Raw genomic sequence first — 20,449 nt, forward strand, 5'->3', positions numbered from 1 at the left:
AGCCTGTGTTTCCTCCTGTGCAACCCACTTCATTGCTTTCACAGAATGTCCCTTTGTAAAAGCCTTGTTGGAGCTGGAGCTAGAGGGACTAGATAAGGGTAATGTCTGTAATGTTGGCCCGCAGTTCACAAAACATGTCATTTGCATCTGAAAGACCATGTTTTCTGTCTTTAAACAAGCTGAATGATTCTCAATATCTGGAAGCAAACCTAGTTTCAGATATGTTCTTTGTGTTTGAAATACATAACCTATCACAGGATGCTTCTACTGTAGATATCGATGTAAAAGAGTTTTGCAGACATGACTGAGCCCGTGTACATGTTGCTCCCAATGCAGTGTTTGATTTTTGAGTTATGACAGCAAGTTGCTTTAATTTTGTGGATGACTTTGACAGAGTCTTGAAAGGGACAACTGCAGATGGAGTACTGGCAGACACATCTGTATTTCCGGTACCAAGAGGATGTTGAGGAACAGAGTGTCTTTTTGTGGACTGATCTAAAGTAGGCAGGCTTTTGGACACTTGGAAAACTAAAGCAGAGGGATAAGAAGAACTGCTAATTTCTGCGAATGTCATTTGTCATTTATGTATTTATTCATCCACTGTATGAAAACACAATGCCATATACATACAGTTCTCTACATTTATTTTCTTTTATTTTACTTGAAACCTGTTTTACTTCTATTCTTATCTCTACTTTCTATATTAGCTAAGGGTTTATTCTTTACTGTTATTGTTTACTTTTTATAGTTAGCTAAGAGTTTATTGTTTGTATATATATGGTTTTGTGTTTCTGTAAGCTACTGGAAATTCAATTTCCTTGAGGGAGTCATCCCAAAAGGATCAATTAGACCAAGTCTAAGTCTAAGTCTAAGAAGCACAGTCTTTGGCTTTCGTTTGCACTGTCCGGCACTGTCATCTTTGGCTGAGAAGAAGACTTATCAAGAGCGTCTAATGTGGCGATTTGAGGATCTATGGCTTCAGCGTGTAGCAGTGCCTCCTGTCGTTCTGGGTTGTGACTCGGTTTTCTTGGTTCCATGGATTTGGATTTCGGTACCTCCGACAGAGGGGGTTCCAAACCCTCAGCAGCTGAGGGAACAACGTTTTCCTCCATCTCCTTGTAGACTTGATGTAAACCAGATAGTTCTGCATCTTCCAAAAAGTACCCTCTAGGGCAGGGCTGCCCAATTGGCCCGCGACTGATTTTATTTGGCCCGCGCCTTACCCACTGTATATATAATTGTTTTCCGCCATCAGCGCTCGGAATCTGCGCTCGCTCTCATTGAATATTATTTATTGGTGCACTTCCATTCCTGACCCTAGAATAACATTGTGATACATTGATGGTAGGGTGGCGCTGTTGAGCTCCTATCCTGTTCAGCCGCCTCCCACATATTTGACTAAATATACCGAAAAATTTAAATTTTGGCCCACGAGCCTCCCCACGATTACATTTTGGCCCTCCACTGGGAAGAATTTGGGCCCCCATGCTCTAGGGAGAGAGGCTGCCAAACAGGGAACACCACTATCTTGCTCTAACTCTTCATGTTTGGAGGGCGTCTCTGGTGCCTTTTTAGCCGGGAGAATATCAGCGGATGGAGAAGGTGACATAGTCCCCTGCAATGGAAGTTGTTTACCACAGCTCCTAGGCCTCCTACCTGGGTGTGCCGTTGTTGGACTGGTTTCTGGATCAGGTTGGGTATGGAGCTCAGATAGACTGGCCTTCTTTGGTGGTCGTCCTCTTCTGGAAGTTGCTGCAGAAATAATTGACGGACAATTTCTGATGTCAAAATTAACGGTCTGAGAAGAAACTCTGCCCTTCACTCTTCTTTTCAGAGGGCACCTGCATTTGTTCATCTGTGCTGACCTCCATTTTGTCCGGGCGTCAACCCCAGTTTCTTTCAAGTCGATTTCGGAATCCCAAGATGCACCCTTCATTGAGAAAGACACTTCATCTGATACCTGAATAGGATGTTCAGATATAACCTCACTGTTCAACGTTGTCTGCATTGTAACATTATCTTCATTTGCCATAGTTTCATCCACTCTCAAAACTGGCAGAGAGATATTTTGTTGTGGCCCTTCTCCTGGTGCAGATTCCAGTTCAGATTCTTCAACCCTTTCAAAGTGACACAACATGTTTCCTGCCATTAGGAGTTTGTTGTGGTCAACCTTCTGGCCTTTTTCAAGGAGAGTCACTAAATCTGTGGACAGACACAAAGAGGATTACATGTGAAAGAAGCAAAAGCAAATACACACACGCACACACACACACACACACACACACACACACACACACACACACACACACACATACACACACACACACACACACACACACACATATATATACAAGGATTGTCTATATGCAGGGATTTTACCTGGAAAGTTCTTTTAAACTTTTTTGAGGACCAGGGCTGGCTCCAGAATTCCATCCTGGTCAGGGAATATGAATATTGAATAGATTGAATGAAAGAAAAATAAATCCAACAAAAAACAAGACATTCAAGACAAAGTAGTCAGTACATGAATCACAAACACAGGTGTCACACAAACCTTGATTTAAGGGTACTGCTGGTTCTGATAACCTCCCCTCCTCTGATTCTCCTTTTGCAGCTCCTCGTTTCCTGGCAATGACTTTCTGAACCCTTGTTCAGTGCAATAGAGGTCTGGTACAAAAATAACAAATTAGAACGCTGTCCAAATCCTAATACAAACATCCTTCATTAAAATAAATACTGCAAAATTGCAGATTCCTTGTATGTTAAAATTACACAACCAGTATATGACCAATTTATAAACATTTAAGAACAGGCTATTCATAAGTAAGCTTAATGTTTGTGTTTCTGTTAATTTCTGAGTTGAAGATATAATCAAACATCTGGAGTAAAAGACTACTGACCGAATGTTGAAGTGAAGAGAACATAAATAAATAGGCATTTTAGCTTAACTTCAGAATGATCAGATTCATATGAAGCAAATGTATGAAATCACATCATATAACTGATCTATCAATCTGTTTTACATCGGGACAATTTACTTGGGGTCTTAACAAAGCCGGTGAATCCCTTAAATGTGTTATTAAATCATTGTGGCATGGTCTATAATGGATTGGTGGAAAATTGATTAAATATAATGAAAAAATAAATATGAAAATGTAACAATAATGACAACACACTACTGGGCTAGCCCCATCTCATACTCTAGTCATTGAAATGCTCTCAGGATAGAGGCAATCCAGCTCAATAGAATAGTATTATAACCTGTATAATTTGTTTTGGTGAGAAACTGCAACGAGTTTAAAGTGTAAAACCATTGCATAGTTGGGTACTTGTCTTCTTCCGAAACACACATCAACATGATAGTGTGGGATATGCTACACGTGCTAACATTCAATACTTTTATTGTGTACAAATACTAAACGGAAACAATCATGGCCGCCGACTTCTCCGTTATTCATCTCATTCGCTACGGTTAATCCAAGTGGTGCTCACTGCAGAGCCGAAAGGGCGGAGCTAGACCTAGTCCAGCTCCAACTCTCTGAACCCAGTCTAGCTCATTAGGTTTACGCTGGCAAATGTACCCAGTTGAACAAATCAGGAACAAATCAGGTTTCCGGTACCGATCAGGCAGTGAAACTGAAACGTGCGATCCTCTTTTGTTTTAGTTTTTTCCGTCCCGCCAAGAAATTTTCCCTCATCCCAGATGTGTGCCACGCCAGGGGCTTCTCCGGGGCTGCGGCTAGATGTAACTTGAACTTGTTCTAACAAGTTGTTTGAGTGAGTTGGGAAGGGGCTGGACCTGAGCCGGGCTGCGGCTGGACCTAAAGGTGGAGCTGGACAAGGCAAAGCACCACCCGATGACTCTGCAGTGGGCAGCCTCTTGATGCATACATCGATTGTAAGCAAACGAAGCACACTCCAGCCTATACCGATAGATGCTGATTCCCCAGAGTGTGCTGAGAATCTGCAAGCTTGGGCTTGCAGGTTAAAGGTTTCAAATGATTTCCAATGGAGTAAAATGAGATACCCGTAAAAGCAAAACAATAACTTTGAGAACCAGATGTAACACCACTGCATTTATTAATTAACTATAGTGACATTATGATGTCGGCTTAGATCTAAGAATCCTGACATTATAAATTAGTGTCACGCTTTTGCAACACGTATCGACTGAGTGGAGGTGTGGTGAAGTTGCACATTACATTTACCAAATGTAGCTTATGGAACACCAAACAAGCACTGAAATCCTCCTTAGTTCAGGATGACTCAATATAATACATAAGAATCCATAGAACTGGCTGCATTTAATATGCAACACAACATTTAAATATTGTCAGTAAGAGCTATACCACCCTGGACTCCTATGTAGTAGGGAAGTGTAGTAAAACATTTTTGTTTTAAAGCTACAGTTCTGGACCATTTAGGCAGAGTACCCACATTTGTCTACAACAAGTGGCAAACACTTAATTCTCCTCAACTATATCACGGAATTTGTGAGATTATGAGAAATACAATGTATACCTTTGTTACAACCTGCCCCACTACCGGGTTAGGTTGTAACAGGTAGACAAAATGCAAAAAGAAACAATGGGACTCCAATTGATATGCCGATTTAATGATAAGTATAAACAACAGGGTTTGAAAATAGATTTACCAAACAAAATATTCTTAAACTGTATTGTAAATGAAGACATATGCATCCTGTGTGTATGTGTGCGTGTGTGTCTGTGTGTGTGTGGGTCTGCGTGTGTGTGCATGTTTGTGATACATTGGCAAAGGCAGGCTGGATGCCATCTATAGCCATGCCTATATGAAAAATGGTAGGCTACATCCAGTTACTGTAGGTATACAGAAAAACATAGAATCGTATAACACACAATCCATTCTTCACATAGAGAATAAAGATCATATTAATGTTATGAACAAAATATAAAAAGCATAACGTTTATACTTTGTGTGTGTGTATTTGTTTCTCTTGAGAGAGAGTGCTGAACAGTTGTTTTTTGAGAACAGGGCAACATCTTCAACATCTTCTCTGGTAACAACTTTGTATGTAAGGGGATACAAAACATGCGTTACAGCCTACCCCGCCCTGTCATCCATTGCTAAACTAGCTGTATTGGCATGGTGCTTTGACATTAGCAAGGGAGAGATACACCATTCTTTACTAGAGAAACTATAGTTTGACCTGCTATAACTCATACAACTTTATATACAACGGTAAAAGTATTAGAAAAAAAACATTAAAAAAAAAGTTACTTTCTTACCTTAAAATTTGGATTTCTCTCGTAACTCTTGGGAAAATGGCGCCAACTAGTGGAACATTTCCATGAGTGATCGTAAAGGAAGGAGGAGGAGACTTGAAACTGTCACATGACTCATATCTTATCCCTGATTGGTGGAATTGGTCTCCCCTATGCACTGATTGCAAATAGTATGCAACACAACCATTAAATACTGTCAGTAAAAGCTATGGAGTTACCTTACCACACTGGACTCCTATGTCACAAGTTATCCCATGTTCAGAACCAACTCCCTGGATGTCAGGTTTCAGTTGATCAGTCAACAGAAGCTCTAAATCACTGCATTTTGATTTAAGCTCTTCGTTCTCCTGCAGGATTCCGGGTAATTATTCTTTCAAGTCATGGACCATAGTGTCCAAAAGTGCAGCAGTCTCTGCGGCAGTCAGGTGTCTCATTTGGCGTGCGTCCCCCGACATCATTGAGCATTTATATTGTAAAACCAGGAAATAAAAAGTGATATTAGTTATAGTGCTAACAGTTAATCGCGTTTGTAGCCTACACTCAGATGTGAACTAATTCTTGCTTGCGGGTGTCTTCATTCATAAAAAAATAAAAACATTCGGAAGTAGGCTTTGCTTTGCTATTTTGCTTTAGGCCTACTAGACAGCAGCTCTGCTAGTTGCATGCCGACAAACAGTGGCGGTTTTAGGCATGGGCGAAGCGGGCAGCCGCCCGGGGCGACATTATTTCATGACACAATGGGGGGCGGCACGAGCACTCCAAAAAAATAATAATCTGCGCCGCGAAGCGGTTTTCTATGATCTATCATATCACTTTGTGAGAAATTGGCATATTGGTTCCCCCTCTGGCAGCAGGCGCCCCTGCTTGCTAGAAGGTGCCGTGCGGAGTGAGTGGGTAACGGCTGCGGCCTGCTGCAATACAATCGTCTGCAGCGGGAGGCGGGGCTTGACCGTCCAGCAGGTCAAGCCCCGCCCATGACACACGCGTCACACGCCAAGCTCTGCGTAGAAGTTCAGGGACAGTCGGGATTTCGGAAACTCAGTAGAAACAGCGCCTGGGGAGGATTTTCCCCTACTACTACCACCCTATAAAAACTGTCTTTGCAATGTCTTTTGCAGCGACATATTGTGTTTTTGCTATTAATAGATAGGTTTGTCATTGTTTGTCATTAACGGAAACCCGAGAACAGCAAAATGCAGAGAAGTGAGTGATTATTTTATAGGCTACATCAATTATATAGGCTATAAAAATTAGACTGTACAACAATCAAAGAAAGCATTATATAATTTTTCTATAATTTTACTATCTTCCAATGATGTAGGTCTGCATCAGTCTAAAAAACATACCTTGAAAAACTTTTTTTCACCCCTCCTCACCTATACAGCATCATGACCTGTATTGATGTGTCACTGCCTTTGTTACTGTATGTGCCCGTTTATGTGGAGTGTATTTTGGGACTTGTCCAGGTAATCAAGGGCAGTGGTTCTCAGTTGACTGGTTAAGTAAAAAAGTGCAACCCTTTTCATGGAATATCATAATGATAGATGATTGGTAAAAGCCAGTGATAGCAAATAATGCAAATCATTACCAAAAGAAATGTTTCAGTAGGTCAGGCAAAAAAAATAAAATATACATCTATATATATATATGTATACACACATATAATATTGGTGCAGCATTCATGCAGACCAAGTTATTTCAATCCCTTTTTTCTTGATCCATAAAGATGTTATGAAGTGGATGATCCTGGTGGTTGTTCTGAATGGCCTCTCATCTTCAGTGTACATCTCTCCACCACCAAGTAGTTTTCCCAGTTTTTTTGCCTTGCATCCTTGTGTCTGATGCCACCTCACCAGCAGAATGAGAAAAGAAAACGACAATCTTGCCACCACAGACTGAAAAATCATCTACAGCATCTAACTACAGATAAAATGACTCAAGGACTCAAGAAAATTATTTTCATTTATTGGCCTGTTAAACATATCAACATATAACTGACCAATATAAGCAGTAGAAAACAAATAAATGAAGCATGAATGATGAGAGAGGGTCATGTCCTGTCATCTCTGTCCCTCCTGAAAGGAAAGCATAACATGTTACTCGATTTGCCGTAGCATATTCTTGAGCATGGTTGCACAGCACAGGCATCCTTGAGCATAGCTGCAGCAGGTTTGGCGACAGGCTCTGCCTTGGTTATTCGTTCCTTTAATGATCTGCTTTGCAGACCCATCCATCGGGAAACATAAAAACAGAGCCCACAGGTGGATGCTAGGTAGGAGGTGGGTTTCCAAAACCCCATAGGAGCAGCAGCAGCAAGATCTAAGCAGCAGCAGCATAGCCTGGGATGAGCAGGTAAGCTGGGGGGTGGTTTAAATAGCACGCCTTATTTGAATGAGGAGAGCATGTGACTGATCAGTTCATCACGATGGGCGCAGCATGAGTCGTCTGCCTGAACTAGCCTTGCAGGCTTCGTATCATGAAGGATGAAAAAAATCAAATATTGTCAGAGCTTTGAAAAATGTTTTGAGATAAGACACACTCACCGATAAATTCACAACTCTACTCAGGGAAGCACATCTGGCAGAAGTTGGGGCAGAAGGCCGGGTGTGAGCTCTCGCTGTAAATCCCCTGCAGCTCCCCTCTCTTCCCCCTTCCTGCGTAGCCTGTGGGTAAATAAAAGATTTATTAATTTATTAAGAGTTATTTTTTGAGTCCCCACTTAATTTTTAGAATTTGGTGCTTATCTTGAATATCATTACTGACAATTTCAAATGTTTCAAAATGTGCTCTACTACAATCTTTTTAAGGATGCGCGGACACCCTGTGCAATTAGTGCAAAACATCCCACTAGAGACATTTCACTGCATGTCAGACGTTTCAAATGAAAACATAGTGATTGTTCACGAGTCGAGTCGAGAGATGTGAATAAAGTTTTTCATTTAATGCATTTATTGTAGCAACGTAATTTCACTCACCGACATCATTTCTCCTTGATGAAATCTACCTATTTAATACTTGCAAAAACACAATATCCTCCATCCTGAGTTTCCGAAATCCCGACTGTCCCTGAACTTCTACGCAGAGCTTGGCATGTGACGCGTGTGTCATGGGCGGGGCAAGCGTGTGTCATGGGCGGGGCTTGACCTGCTGGACGGTCAAGCCCCGCCTCCCATTGCATTGCAGCAGGCCGCAGCCGTTAGTACTTGGCCGTGCGTGCACAGAAGCTATGTGAGAAGTAGAGGTGGATTCAATGATTCGTTTACGTGAACCAGTTCGCGTCAGTCAGTTCGCCAAGATGAGTCGTTCGCGAATCGTTCGTTCGTTCGTTCAGCCCAGTTTCCGGTTCAGTCCAGTTTCCGTTTCCGGTAGCGGTGAATCGCATCATGCAATGCACCCATTGCATGGTTCTCAGCTGAGTCAGTCAGACTCAATGCTACCGGAAACTCGACTGAACTGGTTCAGTCGAGTTTCCGGTGAATCGAATGGCGAATCGAATCACTTTATCCTGAAAGTTGAGTCAATATCGTTAATTTTATATATTAAAAAAATACCCGAGATAAAGGAACAATGTGAAACCCTAACCCTAAAATGTAAACACCAGGCTACTTGACAAGAAAATGTAACGGACCACCTGAGGCTTTACTTCACCTCAGAGATAATGCGTTAGTTAATAATGATATGCCTTGCGGCATATCATGCGGCATCACCTGCGCATAGTGCTGCTGCGTAGGCCTACATGGACGTTCCAAGTATGTTTACTTCATGTATCGTTGAAGCTAACTAAGTAAAGCCTAGTTATAACTATAACCTGCTCCTGGTGCAGTGCAAGCAACAGTGTGTGCCGTGAGTCGCCTCGGTCCCTCGTCTTCCTGAACGAACTGTCTGCGAGTCGTGGGTCTGGGAGGAGTCAATTCTGAGTCACGAACGACGCGAACGAGACGACCGACGCGAACGACGCGAACGAGAGAGAAGAACCAGTTCGGATCGTTCGTTCTAACGATTCGTTCGTTCGAACGAATCAGTTCGCGACCGAACCACCTCTAGTGAGAAGGGGAAAGGGGAGGTGGGCGCGGGGGACAGTTCATCTCTGCGTTTTCCTAAATGGAACGGACAAGGGAGGGAACGGGGTATCCCTGTTAGCGTGGATTGAAATCCTTATTGAAGCCTGCAGGGTTATGCGATAAACATACGGAGGAACGCGATCACTGAGCAGTCCTGCCCCAACATTGCATGAGACGTTAAAATCAACTAAAATCGCCGCCCACCATCATCCAAATCGTCAACAGACCAAAAATATTCGGAAAGGAACTTGCTTTTGCAAGTAGTTCGCCGCCCCACCTGCCCATATGGACGGTACGCGCCTGGTATAGAGCAATACTCTAATTGAATTAGTGGGCTAAAGTCAGTCACACCTCGAACAAACGCCTACAAGCACATGCAGTAATATTCTGTATGGCCACTAGAATTCACCATGTTAACACTATTGCTACGCTCTCTACTACCTTAACAGCAGACGATTGTGAAATTATCCATTCGCAATCATGTGGTCGTTGTTCTATTAATGGCGTCTGATAAATACGTATTGTAGCGTTTGCTTTGGGTAAATTGGCACGCCACGTGCACACACACACACGCACACGCACACACACACCTACACACACACACACACACACACACACAAAATAATGAATCTTGTTCCATTGCAGCAAGGATAACAAAAGCCAACAAGGCAAGGGATGATTGTAAAATAAAACAAGTGACATAAAACAATGAATAAATGTCAGACCAAAGCCTACAGGTGAGGTGATGACTGGTTGCTAGTGCCGGTCAGTATAAGTTTACCATAATGTTTATGAATTAGAAATACACATGTGTGTCTGTGTGTGTGTAAATGCTTAAATGTATGCCTCTTTCAGCATGTGTGTGTGTATGTGTGTGTAAATGTGCATATGTGTGTGTGTATGTGTGTGAGTTTGTATATGTGTGTGTGTGTGTGTGAATGTGTGTGTATGCGTGTGTGTGTGTGTGTGTGAGAGAGAGTGTATGTGAGTGTGTATGTGTGTGTGAATATGTGTTTGAATGTGTGTGTGTGTGTGTGTGTGTGTGTGTGTGTGTGAGAGCGTTTACATGTGTCTGACTGCTTGCGAGTCAGGCAAGAGGGAGAGAGAGAGAGGGGCAGGAAGACATTGTCAACACGATTCGAACAAATCCATTCTGATCCAGGAATGAGTTGTGCGATTGCGGTGGCTGAGGGTTTAAATGTAACCTCTCGCTCTGTGTTTGTCCCGATAAAAACACAAATAGATATCTGGTTGGGCTGTCACAGATTTGGTGATCTCATTCCCTCTGTCTGTCCCTATCCCCAAACGGAGGTTAATGCCTTTGTGTGTGTGTGTGTGTGTGTGTGTGTGTGTGTGTCTGTGTCTGTGTGTGTGTGTGTGTGCGTGTGTGTGTTAGTGAGTGTGTGTCTGTCTGTCTGTCAGTAAATTTCGATTTTTTAAATCACATAAAAATAGACGGTTGGTAGTGATGCATCTATTGAGGCCCCTACAATATTTGAATACTTGAATGTTTGTTGAGCAGGCTGTTTAGCTTTTGACCCCAGTTCATTCAGAGAAGAAGAATAAGAACTGAAGAGCAAGTTATTTTGCAAAGTTTTACTTCAGTGTGCACACGTTTATCTGAATATCTTACCCCTGCACTCTTTTAATCTTACGCCACTAATCTTCCCTTACATTTCAATCAATCTCTGGTCCCTCCCTCACTCTGTGCTCTTAATCCCCCCCCCCCGCTGTGCCTCGTGTTCCAGCTGTTGTTCAGGATATAGATTTCCCACGTACAAGAAACAAATATGTAACCACTAGTCGAATGTATTTGTTAATGTGTTCAGCAGCTCAACACTCCCACAACACAAGCAAGCATTGTAGGAATTTTGCATACAGGAACTATTTGCATCCCAAAGTATGACACATGACTCCATATGAGGCCAAAGCTTAACCATTTAAGTCACTGGGTGTCAAAAGAAGAGCACAAAAGTCCTTTTCCATGTGGCAGAGTTAAAACGTCATTCTGGTGATACAAGTGTCCAGATGTGCATATACATTACTCAACACATAAGACTTATAATCCATCAAACACGTTCTGCATACATACAAAACAGATGTATAAAGGAAATGTTTTTACATGCAAATCCACCAATCCTTCTGAATTGAAATATAAAAAAATAATTTCAGTCCGATAACAACCTGAATTTCTATCATCTGAATGAAGATGACAGAAGATGATGAATTTTTTATGATTATTATTCAAAGTCTAGATTGTCTAGTTCCTATCTATTCATGGAAAAAAAAAGTCTAGACCTAAATGATTCAATTTTACATCAGAACCATGACAAGAAGATCCAAGAATAACTACTTCCCTGTTTGTTGTCAGTCAAACACAAGCCTTCCTGTTCGGCGTATATCTGACCCTATTCACCAGAGAGAAACCAAGGTGAGGCTCAGGCCATTAATCATGGCTCTGTTTGATAACGGTATGGCAGCGCACCAACAGACACTACTAGTCGACTGAGTATGCCTTAGTCATGCTGGTGATAGGCCAGACAGAAACTTTCGATGGGAGAATTTTTAAAATGCTCCATGAACGTCATTACTTAAACACCAATTTAGAGCCAAATAAATGAATTCTGTGTATCGTGGCTTCACCTTCTCATGTTGTGTAGATGGTGCCCTGCAACTTTAATGTAGCTAAGACATTCATCATGATAACTCTCCTACATCAAGTCATTTGAAAAAAATGCAGATCAATATCTGTGTGCGTTATCAAAAAGATACACACACGTGTGGATAGAAAGATTTACATTTTAGGGGATTTTACTGACGCTTTTATCCAAAGCGACTTAGCTACGGACGGGTGTATGGATGCAAGAATGGTCCATACACCCATAGATCTGGGATTGTCACAGGAGCAGAAGGCATTTGGACTTGTATTCGTGTGTGTATGTGTATTCATAGGTTTTAATGGTTGTTTTATGTCATATCTCTCGGTTATTGGGCACTCTGTAATAACCCACACCTTTAGAGATTGAAGTCTTTATTCTGCCATTGAAAGTTGTTCAAGGCAGAGCTATAATCCCATTCTTTTGCTTGGCGTTGTCCTGAGAATACTTGAAAGACTACCTCCCACAGGTGCTGCTGTGCGATTACAATCTCCTCTGTATCCAACAGTGCAATCAGGGCACAGGGGAATGATACCCTGACACATAAGAGATGTTCAATGGTGCAGATACCTGCTCTTCTGACTGGACGTACCTTTTGTTCATGCAGCAAAAAAAAAAAGAAGGTATAATTCTGCTGAATAAGTTCAGGTTCATGCAACATTATTCAGTTGCAATGAGCTTTACAAACCACACTGGCGAGGAAAGTATAACGGTGAAAGGACTCGGCATTGCAAGCGGTCCTGTGAAAATCTTGCCTTATCTTTAAGACAAGATTGATGATTAAGAAAATGGAAATTACAATAAGATATCTTTACATCCCCACATTTACATTTGAATACCCCCCCCCCCCCCCCGCCTGCCGCTATGGTAACCATTACCGCTGCGGTTCTCGTCACGCGGGACTGGGTGTGCCCGTTTGCTTTTGCACAAAGGAGTGTTTGATGCAGGCATGATAAAGTTCATGCAACAATGTAATCCCCCTATCAACCACTCATATTATTATCTGATTAACACCTCGCTATGTTTAAAACTTGTTTTAAGGTGCTCCGGCAAGTGCGAACGTGTTACAAATAACGTTACAAGGGTTACAAATAACGTAATAAGGTTAAAATACATCTGTTGGCGTGTGAACAAGTTCACATTGTCACTTGTCAATTCATCGGTCCTTCGATCTTTGCACTTAAACAATTTCCAACAACACACAAACTGCCCTAACAACATTCAAGACTGTCACTTTCATTTCCACAGCGAGTGTATCTCCAATCTACGCCCTGACAGGTGGCAGTTTTTTTCGGGTACTAATGTTTATTTTGTAACTTGTCTGATAGCCAGGGTTTCAGCCAATTGTGGACATCATCATCAGCCATTTATAACAGGTAGTGACAGGACGAAGCCTATTCTAAGACAGAAATTCATTACTGTATAGACAAGTGGAAATGCTGGTTTGGGGGAGCGTTTCAGTAAGTGTAAGCTCAATAGGTACAATATGTCGAATTTAGCAACATGTATCAAAATGGACATGGCAGAAATGGAATATAATATTCATAAGCATGTTTTAATGAATGCATAATCCATGAAAAGAAGAATCTAATAATAATCCTATTTAGATATAGTCTATAGTAGATACACCACCAAGTATAAACTAGATATAGTTTATGCTTGATGGTGTTTCACCACCAAGTTGCTACAGTAGCCGTGACTGGACAAAATACTTTAGAGGACGTGTTGTAATGTATAACCATAATGACTATCTTAGTTTCAAGCTAGGACCAACTACATGCCAGTACAAGCAACTGTAGCTTCTGCTAAGTCATGGGTAATGACAAGGTAAAATGATCAGTTTGTTGCAACATGCAACCTCAATGTAAGATTCTAAACAAACTTTAATGTTTAACTGGGCGGCATGTTGCTTAGAACGCAGAGCGGGTTGGCTGGTAACCGGAAGGTTGCTAGTTCGATACCCGGCTCCTCCTAGCTGAGTGCCGAGGTGTCCCTGAGCAAGACGCCTCAACCTGGCTGCTCCTGACGAGCCGGCCGCCGCCTTGTATTTCTGACTCCGCCGTCGGTGTGTGAATTTGTTCATGAATGGGTGAATGTAATGCAGTAATGTAAAGCGCATTGAGTTCCCACTGGTTAAAAAAAGCGCTATATAAATGCAGTCCATTTAACTGTTATCATTCAGAGAGCCACGTTGTGCTCCACTTGGTCCTAGCACTGGCATCTTTAGTCCTTGTTGTAAGCTGGGCGAGCAGGGCGGGGAGGGGAAGGCGAGTCAAGCGAATGCGGGGCCAGGTATGATTCCCCTGAATGGTTTGGTGATCCCGGAGGTTCACGTGAGGTTCGTGTCTTGAACGCTCCCCCTTCTCTGTCGCATCGTCTTGCCGAGCCCTCTGCTCCCGCCCTCCTCCACCAGGCCTTCGAGCAGCGCCCCTAGGCTGTGGCGGATCCGCACGCAGAAGTTGGGGCAGCTGAAGGCGTACAGGATGGGGTTCAACACGGGGTTCAGGAACGCAAACAAGGTGGCAAAGGGCAGCCCCACCTCCACCAGCTTCACCCTCTGGGGCGAGTAGTGGGCCGACACCTCGATGAGGCAGAAGATGTGGTACGGCGCCCAGCACAGTATGAACGCCGCGATCACCGACGTCACCATCTTGGTGAAGCTCTGGGACAGCAGGTTGTTCTTGGGCTGCTTCGGGCGTGTGGAGGGCGACACGGGAGGGGCAGGCGTCTGAGTAAAGAGCAAAGTGGATGTTTGCCGCGTGAAGAAAGGTTTACCAGCGTCCTGAGCCTTGGTGGTTATCGCCCCCGTCTCCGTCCGCCCTCCAGCTAGCATGCTGCAACTTTGCTTCCTCCTCGTCTGCCTCTTGCTCAGGCTGACCCAAAACAGGATGTAGCTCCCTGCGATCACCACCAGGGGCGCCAGGAACGCAAACAGCATCTTGGAAGTGGCGGTGGAGGCCTGCCGCACCTTGCAGTCCCACTCCAGCGTGTCCTCAGACGCCGTGTACAAGGCGAAATGGTGGTAGCACAGCTTCCTGCCGTCGAGCTTCGTCACCACCGAGCGGAACAGGAAGTAAGGCAAGGTGTTGACCGCCGCCCACGCCCAGCCCAGGGCGCACACCTTCCAGGCGGACGCCACCGAGCGGCGGTTCTGGCTCCACACGGGCCTGACCACCAAGAGGCAGCGGTCCAGGGAGATGGCCGCCAGCAGGAAGGCCGACACGAACATGTTGAGGAAGAAGACGGAGGTCTGGGCGGAGCAGATCGCGCCGCCCAGCTCCCAGCTGTGGTTGGAGTGGAGGTAGTGGGTGAAGAGGGGCAGCGTCAGGGTGGCCAGGAAGTCGGACAGGGCCAGGTTCAGCACCCAGACGGAGGCCACGGTGCGCTGGCGCAGGCGGAAGCCCACCACCCACAGGACCAGGGCGTTCTCCAGGATGCCCAGGCAGGAGACGAGGCCCAGGACGGACACCACGACCAGGTTGGCGCCCGTGTTGTTGTTGAGGGAGTGCTCGCGCATGGCCACCATCAGGGGGCAGAAGAGCTGCTGGCTGCCCCCGGCTTGGGGGGGCCTGAGGGCGGAGTCGGTGGTGGTGGTGTTGGACATCGGTTCACCCTTCCCTATGGGGAAAGAAACGAGGGCTGTCATCGAGTCGGTAAACTACCCCGCGGTGAACTACTGTTTCTTTTTGTTTTGTTTTGAATTTTAGTAAGTCTGTAAGTTGAAGTGTGCCTACAGGCTATGTATTAAAAGTGCCTTTGTGTTTTTTGTTTAAGTTTGCCCCTTCATTGTATGTCATGTGGAAATAAAATAAACGTATTCCAAGTGATCTGTCATCATGTCATGGAAACTTACGATGCTAACTAACAAAATAGCTTGCCCGGGAGAAGGGGGAGGGAAACAGGAACACAAGAGGAGTAACAAAAACAAGAGAAAGCAAGGACGTAAGGAAGGGAGGACGAGAAAACAAAACGGATGGGAACAAAACAGAACGTTTACATGATGAAACCTTCTGCTTTGTTCAGTGATTTATATTAACGTTTAGGGCATTTAGCAGACGATTTTATCGAAAGTGAGTTACATAAGCACATTTGTCATAAGAAGTTGAAACATTATATCGCTGTCGGTACAGAAAGAATGTTCATAGAACCAAGTGCCAAGCACTAACAATCACTAGGTTAACCCATTCCCCGTATACAACGAAGATAGCTAGGATAAGATGCTACACAAATAAGTACTATAACTAAGTACGACATACAATAAGTGCGTACATTAAGTGTCAGTACAACATATGATAAGTACGAGGGCTGGGAGGGAGTGGCTACAGGTGAGTCTTCTAAGACAAGTCAAGCTTAAACATTATGGTGCTGGAACAATGGGCATAACTCAGGGGGTATGTACAGAGATATTCCTTGGGAAAATCTCAGGGAAATCTCAGTGGGTTGTAATGACATTTGTAAGAGAGAATACTGTAACACAGTGAGATTATAAGGTGTTACATCACATCACATGAGTGAGTGTATGCATGTTAAAACGTGTACATTTTACCACTCTGAAGTCTGCGTCGGAAAATCGGAAGACACACAAAAACAGCTCATTTCCTCCAGAGATAATCATCACTAATGACTGACACAGTGCGAAAGAGAGTGTGATCATACTGATTTCATAATCGTGGTATTTCAGCATTGAATCAAATCGACACTCACGGCCATCAACACCTGCTTTGCCATCACGTAGCCAGATGATTTAGCATCTAAAGGCCTACAAAACCTGCTCCACAGTGAAAGGACTGGTATGTCATGCTCTGTACACGCAGTCACACGTAAAAGAACAGCCGAGGCCAACTGCTTCACATACCATTCGGTCGACGTCTTCCTTGTAGGTTATAGAGCTGTGTAGCTGTGTAGCTATGGCCGCGGTGTCTTTCCTTATCAAGGGATGGTCATGCTTTCCTATCAGTGCCCACGGCATGTTAAAACCTGTCCCGATGACCTGGACTCATACCTGCTCTGGAGCAACTGTTCTGACGAGACAAGGCAAGAGGAACAAACCTAGACACTGTTGTGCCATCGAAAGTGTCTGACAAGTGCCCACAACAAATTGCTACATTAACGTGTGCTTACCTGACTATGTTGTTCCTGGACAATCATTACTGACACTATGATAGAAGAGATGGAGAATTATGTGACTGGCTAGGGCTAAAGTAGGCCTACAGCAGGCTCAAAATTGCTTCAATGGAGTTGCACATAATTAAAGAGTAAGAATAACAAGCATTGTATTTGTTTCATTTCATTCTTTCTGCAACTAAATATGTGTTTCATCTTCTAAAATACATTAATGCCTGCATGAGGCAAACCGAAAATGTGCAAGCGCTTTCCCAGCAATGTTGATCACAAAAAGGGTAAAGTGACCCCTTCAATGACAATGTTTCAAAACAATCAGGAGCCCTCATTATTCTGTTCCAACTAATGAGCAAACATGTTTCGTCTGACTTATCAGTAGAGTAGCATGCTGAACACAATCTATATATCTTTATCCACTTCCTGCGCTATCTTGATCCATCTGCGACACTCCAGAAAACCAGAACTGAGAACACAGCATTCTCAAATGGTAACAATATGAGAAGGTGTGAAGATACTTTAAACAAATCACTTAAAAATATCACACCAGGGTAGTTGCAGGTTTCATATTTTAAAAAAAGCACACAATCCGTTGCATTCAGCATCATCTTCTATAATTACAGCTGCATGACTCGCGGTTCTGAGAGGCTGGCCGCCGGAGTGGCTAAGCTTCTACAAAATAAAAAAGTTGAAAATAAGTTAAAAAATAGTTCCAAATCAGGTCTACGTCCAAACTGATGTTCGTTTCAAATTAAGAAATATCTGACACTATTCTATGTTTGTTAATAAAAATAAAATAAATAAATAATATTAATAATAATAATAATAATAATAATAATAACGTTGAAATATAAATATAACATCAACTAAGGGCAATACTCACTCTGAATTCAGATTGCGTTCGAGGACCCGAGACACCTTCCGGAGACAACTTCAGTATACGGAGTCGGGCTCTTTATGTCCACCATGAGTTCACTGTCCGACGGCGCTCATCTCTGCGCTCCTGACGCGTGTCTCTCTCCAGCATCTCTCCGCTCCTGACGCGTCTCTCTCCAGACACACACACACACACGTTCGCATTTTTGAGAGCGAGTGTGACCCGCCCTTTGACGCTCCCGATGTCTGGCTGATTAGTGAGCGCGTCATAGGGAGCGGTGCCAGACTGTTGAACCACTTCAAGGTCTGTGGATTGCTGTTTACATTGAACGGAGTCTTGGCTCAAGCTTAAAAACGAGGGCAAATCCCTGTTCCGAGTATTGCATTTGTGCATGGCCGGGCATCTATAGTTATAGGCTACTTGTCAGAACTAGTTCACCTGACGTTTGTACTTCAAAACACCCACTTGAAAAATGTAAACATAATTGAGTTTATGACCCTCTAAATCCGCATCAAGTAGTTTGAGCCTACCACTTATAGAAGCCTTATCCTGTTAAATTGTTATTTTATCCATAACGAAACAAACCTGAATGTCTGAGGCAAGCAGTGAGCGTTTATATTACGGTAGTACATATGTCTCCATCTGGTGTTACAAATAAATACTACATGGAATTGATGACGCGAGGTAGGCTGTGCTACAAACACTTCAAGAAAGATGAATAAGTCCCTTAAAGAGGTGTGCCTTTTGCAGAGCAAATAGTTTCATTGAATAGGCCTATCAAAAGCTTTTGATGCAAGGACAAACGTCTATAGTGCCGACAAACGATAACCCTGTACTTAAACCACTGGTACAATCAGCGCCTAGATGGACTCTTATTTTGTAATTTAATTTACATTTACATTTAGGGCATTTAGCAGACGCTTTTATCCAAAGCGACTTACAATAATTTGGAACAGTAGACAGTAGACACTAAAGCTAAACCCTGTTGTGCTTGCCTGGTGCTATTGGGCTGCTCAGTTGTGGTCAATTATATTAAGGAAAGCTGAGAAATAAACGACAAATCCCTTTCTAAAGAATACACTGAACCTGGGGCAGAAGGTATACAATTATCTTAGAGGAAATCATTCTCTTTCCCAACTCTAACCAGGCCCCAATGACGTTGATGCTGGGAAGGCAATAAGTCCAGCATCAGCCTTGTATAATAGTTGTATCCTCCGAAGGTTTTCAAGGCATTCATCCATTTATAATTAAATAATTGTATTTTTATGTATATATATAATATCTATATATTTATATTTAAATAATTAAATACAATAACGGCTTTAAACATGTGACATGCCTTCGCTTTTCTTGGCCTTTTCCTTTCAATGGGCCTGCGTCCACGTCATGTGACTCTCATGGTTGCTATGGTGGTTGCCATCGAACGCCCCCTCTGCTCCAAACATAGCTCCAAACCACGGTAACGAGGTTAACGAGCTGCCGTCAATTGTGTTGATTTCGTCGTAAGATAGGGTCCGCTGGCTAGGAAATAGCAGATATTCCAAGATTCCCATCAAAAGGCAGCTTTTGATGGAAAGACACTATAGTGTCCACTGTGGATTCCTTTAGGTTCCTGGGAACAACCATTACACAGGACCTTAAATGGTGTCCCCACATTAACTCAGTCCAGAAAAAGGCCCAGCAGAGGTTATACTTCCTGCCAAGGGCGTAGGAACCGGGGGGGACGGAGGGGACGTGTCCCCTCCAATATCGAAGACAGGCGCATTTGTCCCACCTAAAAAATATGCCTGATGTGTCAGGTTTCCGATATGTGTCCCCCCCAATGTTAAACTCATTCCTACGCCCCTGCTTCCTGCGACAACTAAGGAAGTCTAATCTGCCTAAAGACCTTCTACTCAGCCATCATTCAGTCCGTCATCTGCACCTTGATCACTGTCTGGTGTGGGTCAGCCACCAAACGGGACAGGGCCAGACTGCAACGGACAATACGGGCTGCGGAGAGGATCATTGCAGCTGACCTTCCAACCACCGAGGACCTGTACCAGTCCAAGGTCAGGAAAAGGGCAGCAAAAATCGCCCTAGATCCCTCACATCCTGGTCACAAACCGCTCAACCTCCTTCCCTCTGGTAGGCGATACAAGGCACTGTTTTCCAAAACCAGCCGACACAAAGTCAGCTTCTTTCCCCAAGCAGTCAGTCTGTTGAACGCTCAGAAATAGCCCCCACCCTTTCACTGAACAAGGGCTATCAACACTGATCTACCTCATGTATATTTTAATTTTTCAATTTCAAATATTGTCGTTATTAATATATTGCCATTGCACTGAACGTCCTTGCGCTGTATTTAAATTTATATTGAAATCTTAAATCTCTGACCGTACATTGACTGCACTTATATTGCACCATTTCTTCCCTCTCCTATATTGTTATTGTATATTCTTTTTTGCAAATTAGTATATTATATTGTATTGT

General features: G+C 43.4%; 1 protein-coding gene across 4 annotated transcripts; it reads right to left on the reverse strand.

Annotated features, from left to right (window-relative positions):
- Nucleotides 1-13,518: 13,518 nt before the first annotated feature.
- LOC307070869 (prostaglandin D2 receptor 2) lies at nt 13,519-18,227 on the reverse strand. 4 transcript variants are annotated; one of them, XM_079729561.1, is made up of 5 exons: nt 17,984-18,227; nt 17,648-17,772; nt 17,104-17,138; nt 16,838-16,998; nt 13,519-15,600 (listed from the first exon to the last, which is right to left on the reverse strand). In XM_079729561.1, the coding sequence occupies exon 5, from the start codon at nt 15,584-15,586 to the stop codon at nt 14,312-14,314; it is 1,275 nt and encodes a 424-aa protein (XP_079585687.1). In that variant the 5' UTR covers nt 15,587-15,600; nt 16,838-16,998; nt 17,104-17,138; nt 17,648-17,772; nt 17,984-18,227; the 3' UTR covers nt 13,519-14,311. The 4 variants fall into 4 exon arrangements, with proteins under 4 accessions (XP_079585687.1, XP_079585689.1, XP_079585686.1 ...); XM_079729563.1 differs by lacking the exon at nt 17,648-17,772; XM_079729560.1 differs by lacking the exons at nt 16,838-16,998; nt 17,104-17,138; nt 17,648-17,772 and having other exon boundaries at nt 17,984-18,223.
- Between the last annotated feature and the right edge of the window lie 2,222 nt (nt 18,228-20,449).

Source organism: Pollachius pollachius (genome assembly GCF_949987615.1).
Source record: "Pollachius pollachius genome assembly, chromosome: 2".
Lineage (NCBI taxonomy): Eukaryota > Metazoa > Chordata > Actinopteri > Gadiformes > Gadidae > Pollachius > Pollachius pollachius.

Bases quoted from the DNA above. Each gene is read 5' to 3' on its own strand.
- LOC307070869 (XM_079729563.1), bottom strand. From the start codon at position 15,586: ATGTCCAACACCACCACCACCGACTCCGCCCTCAGGCCCCCCCAAGCC.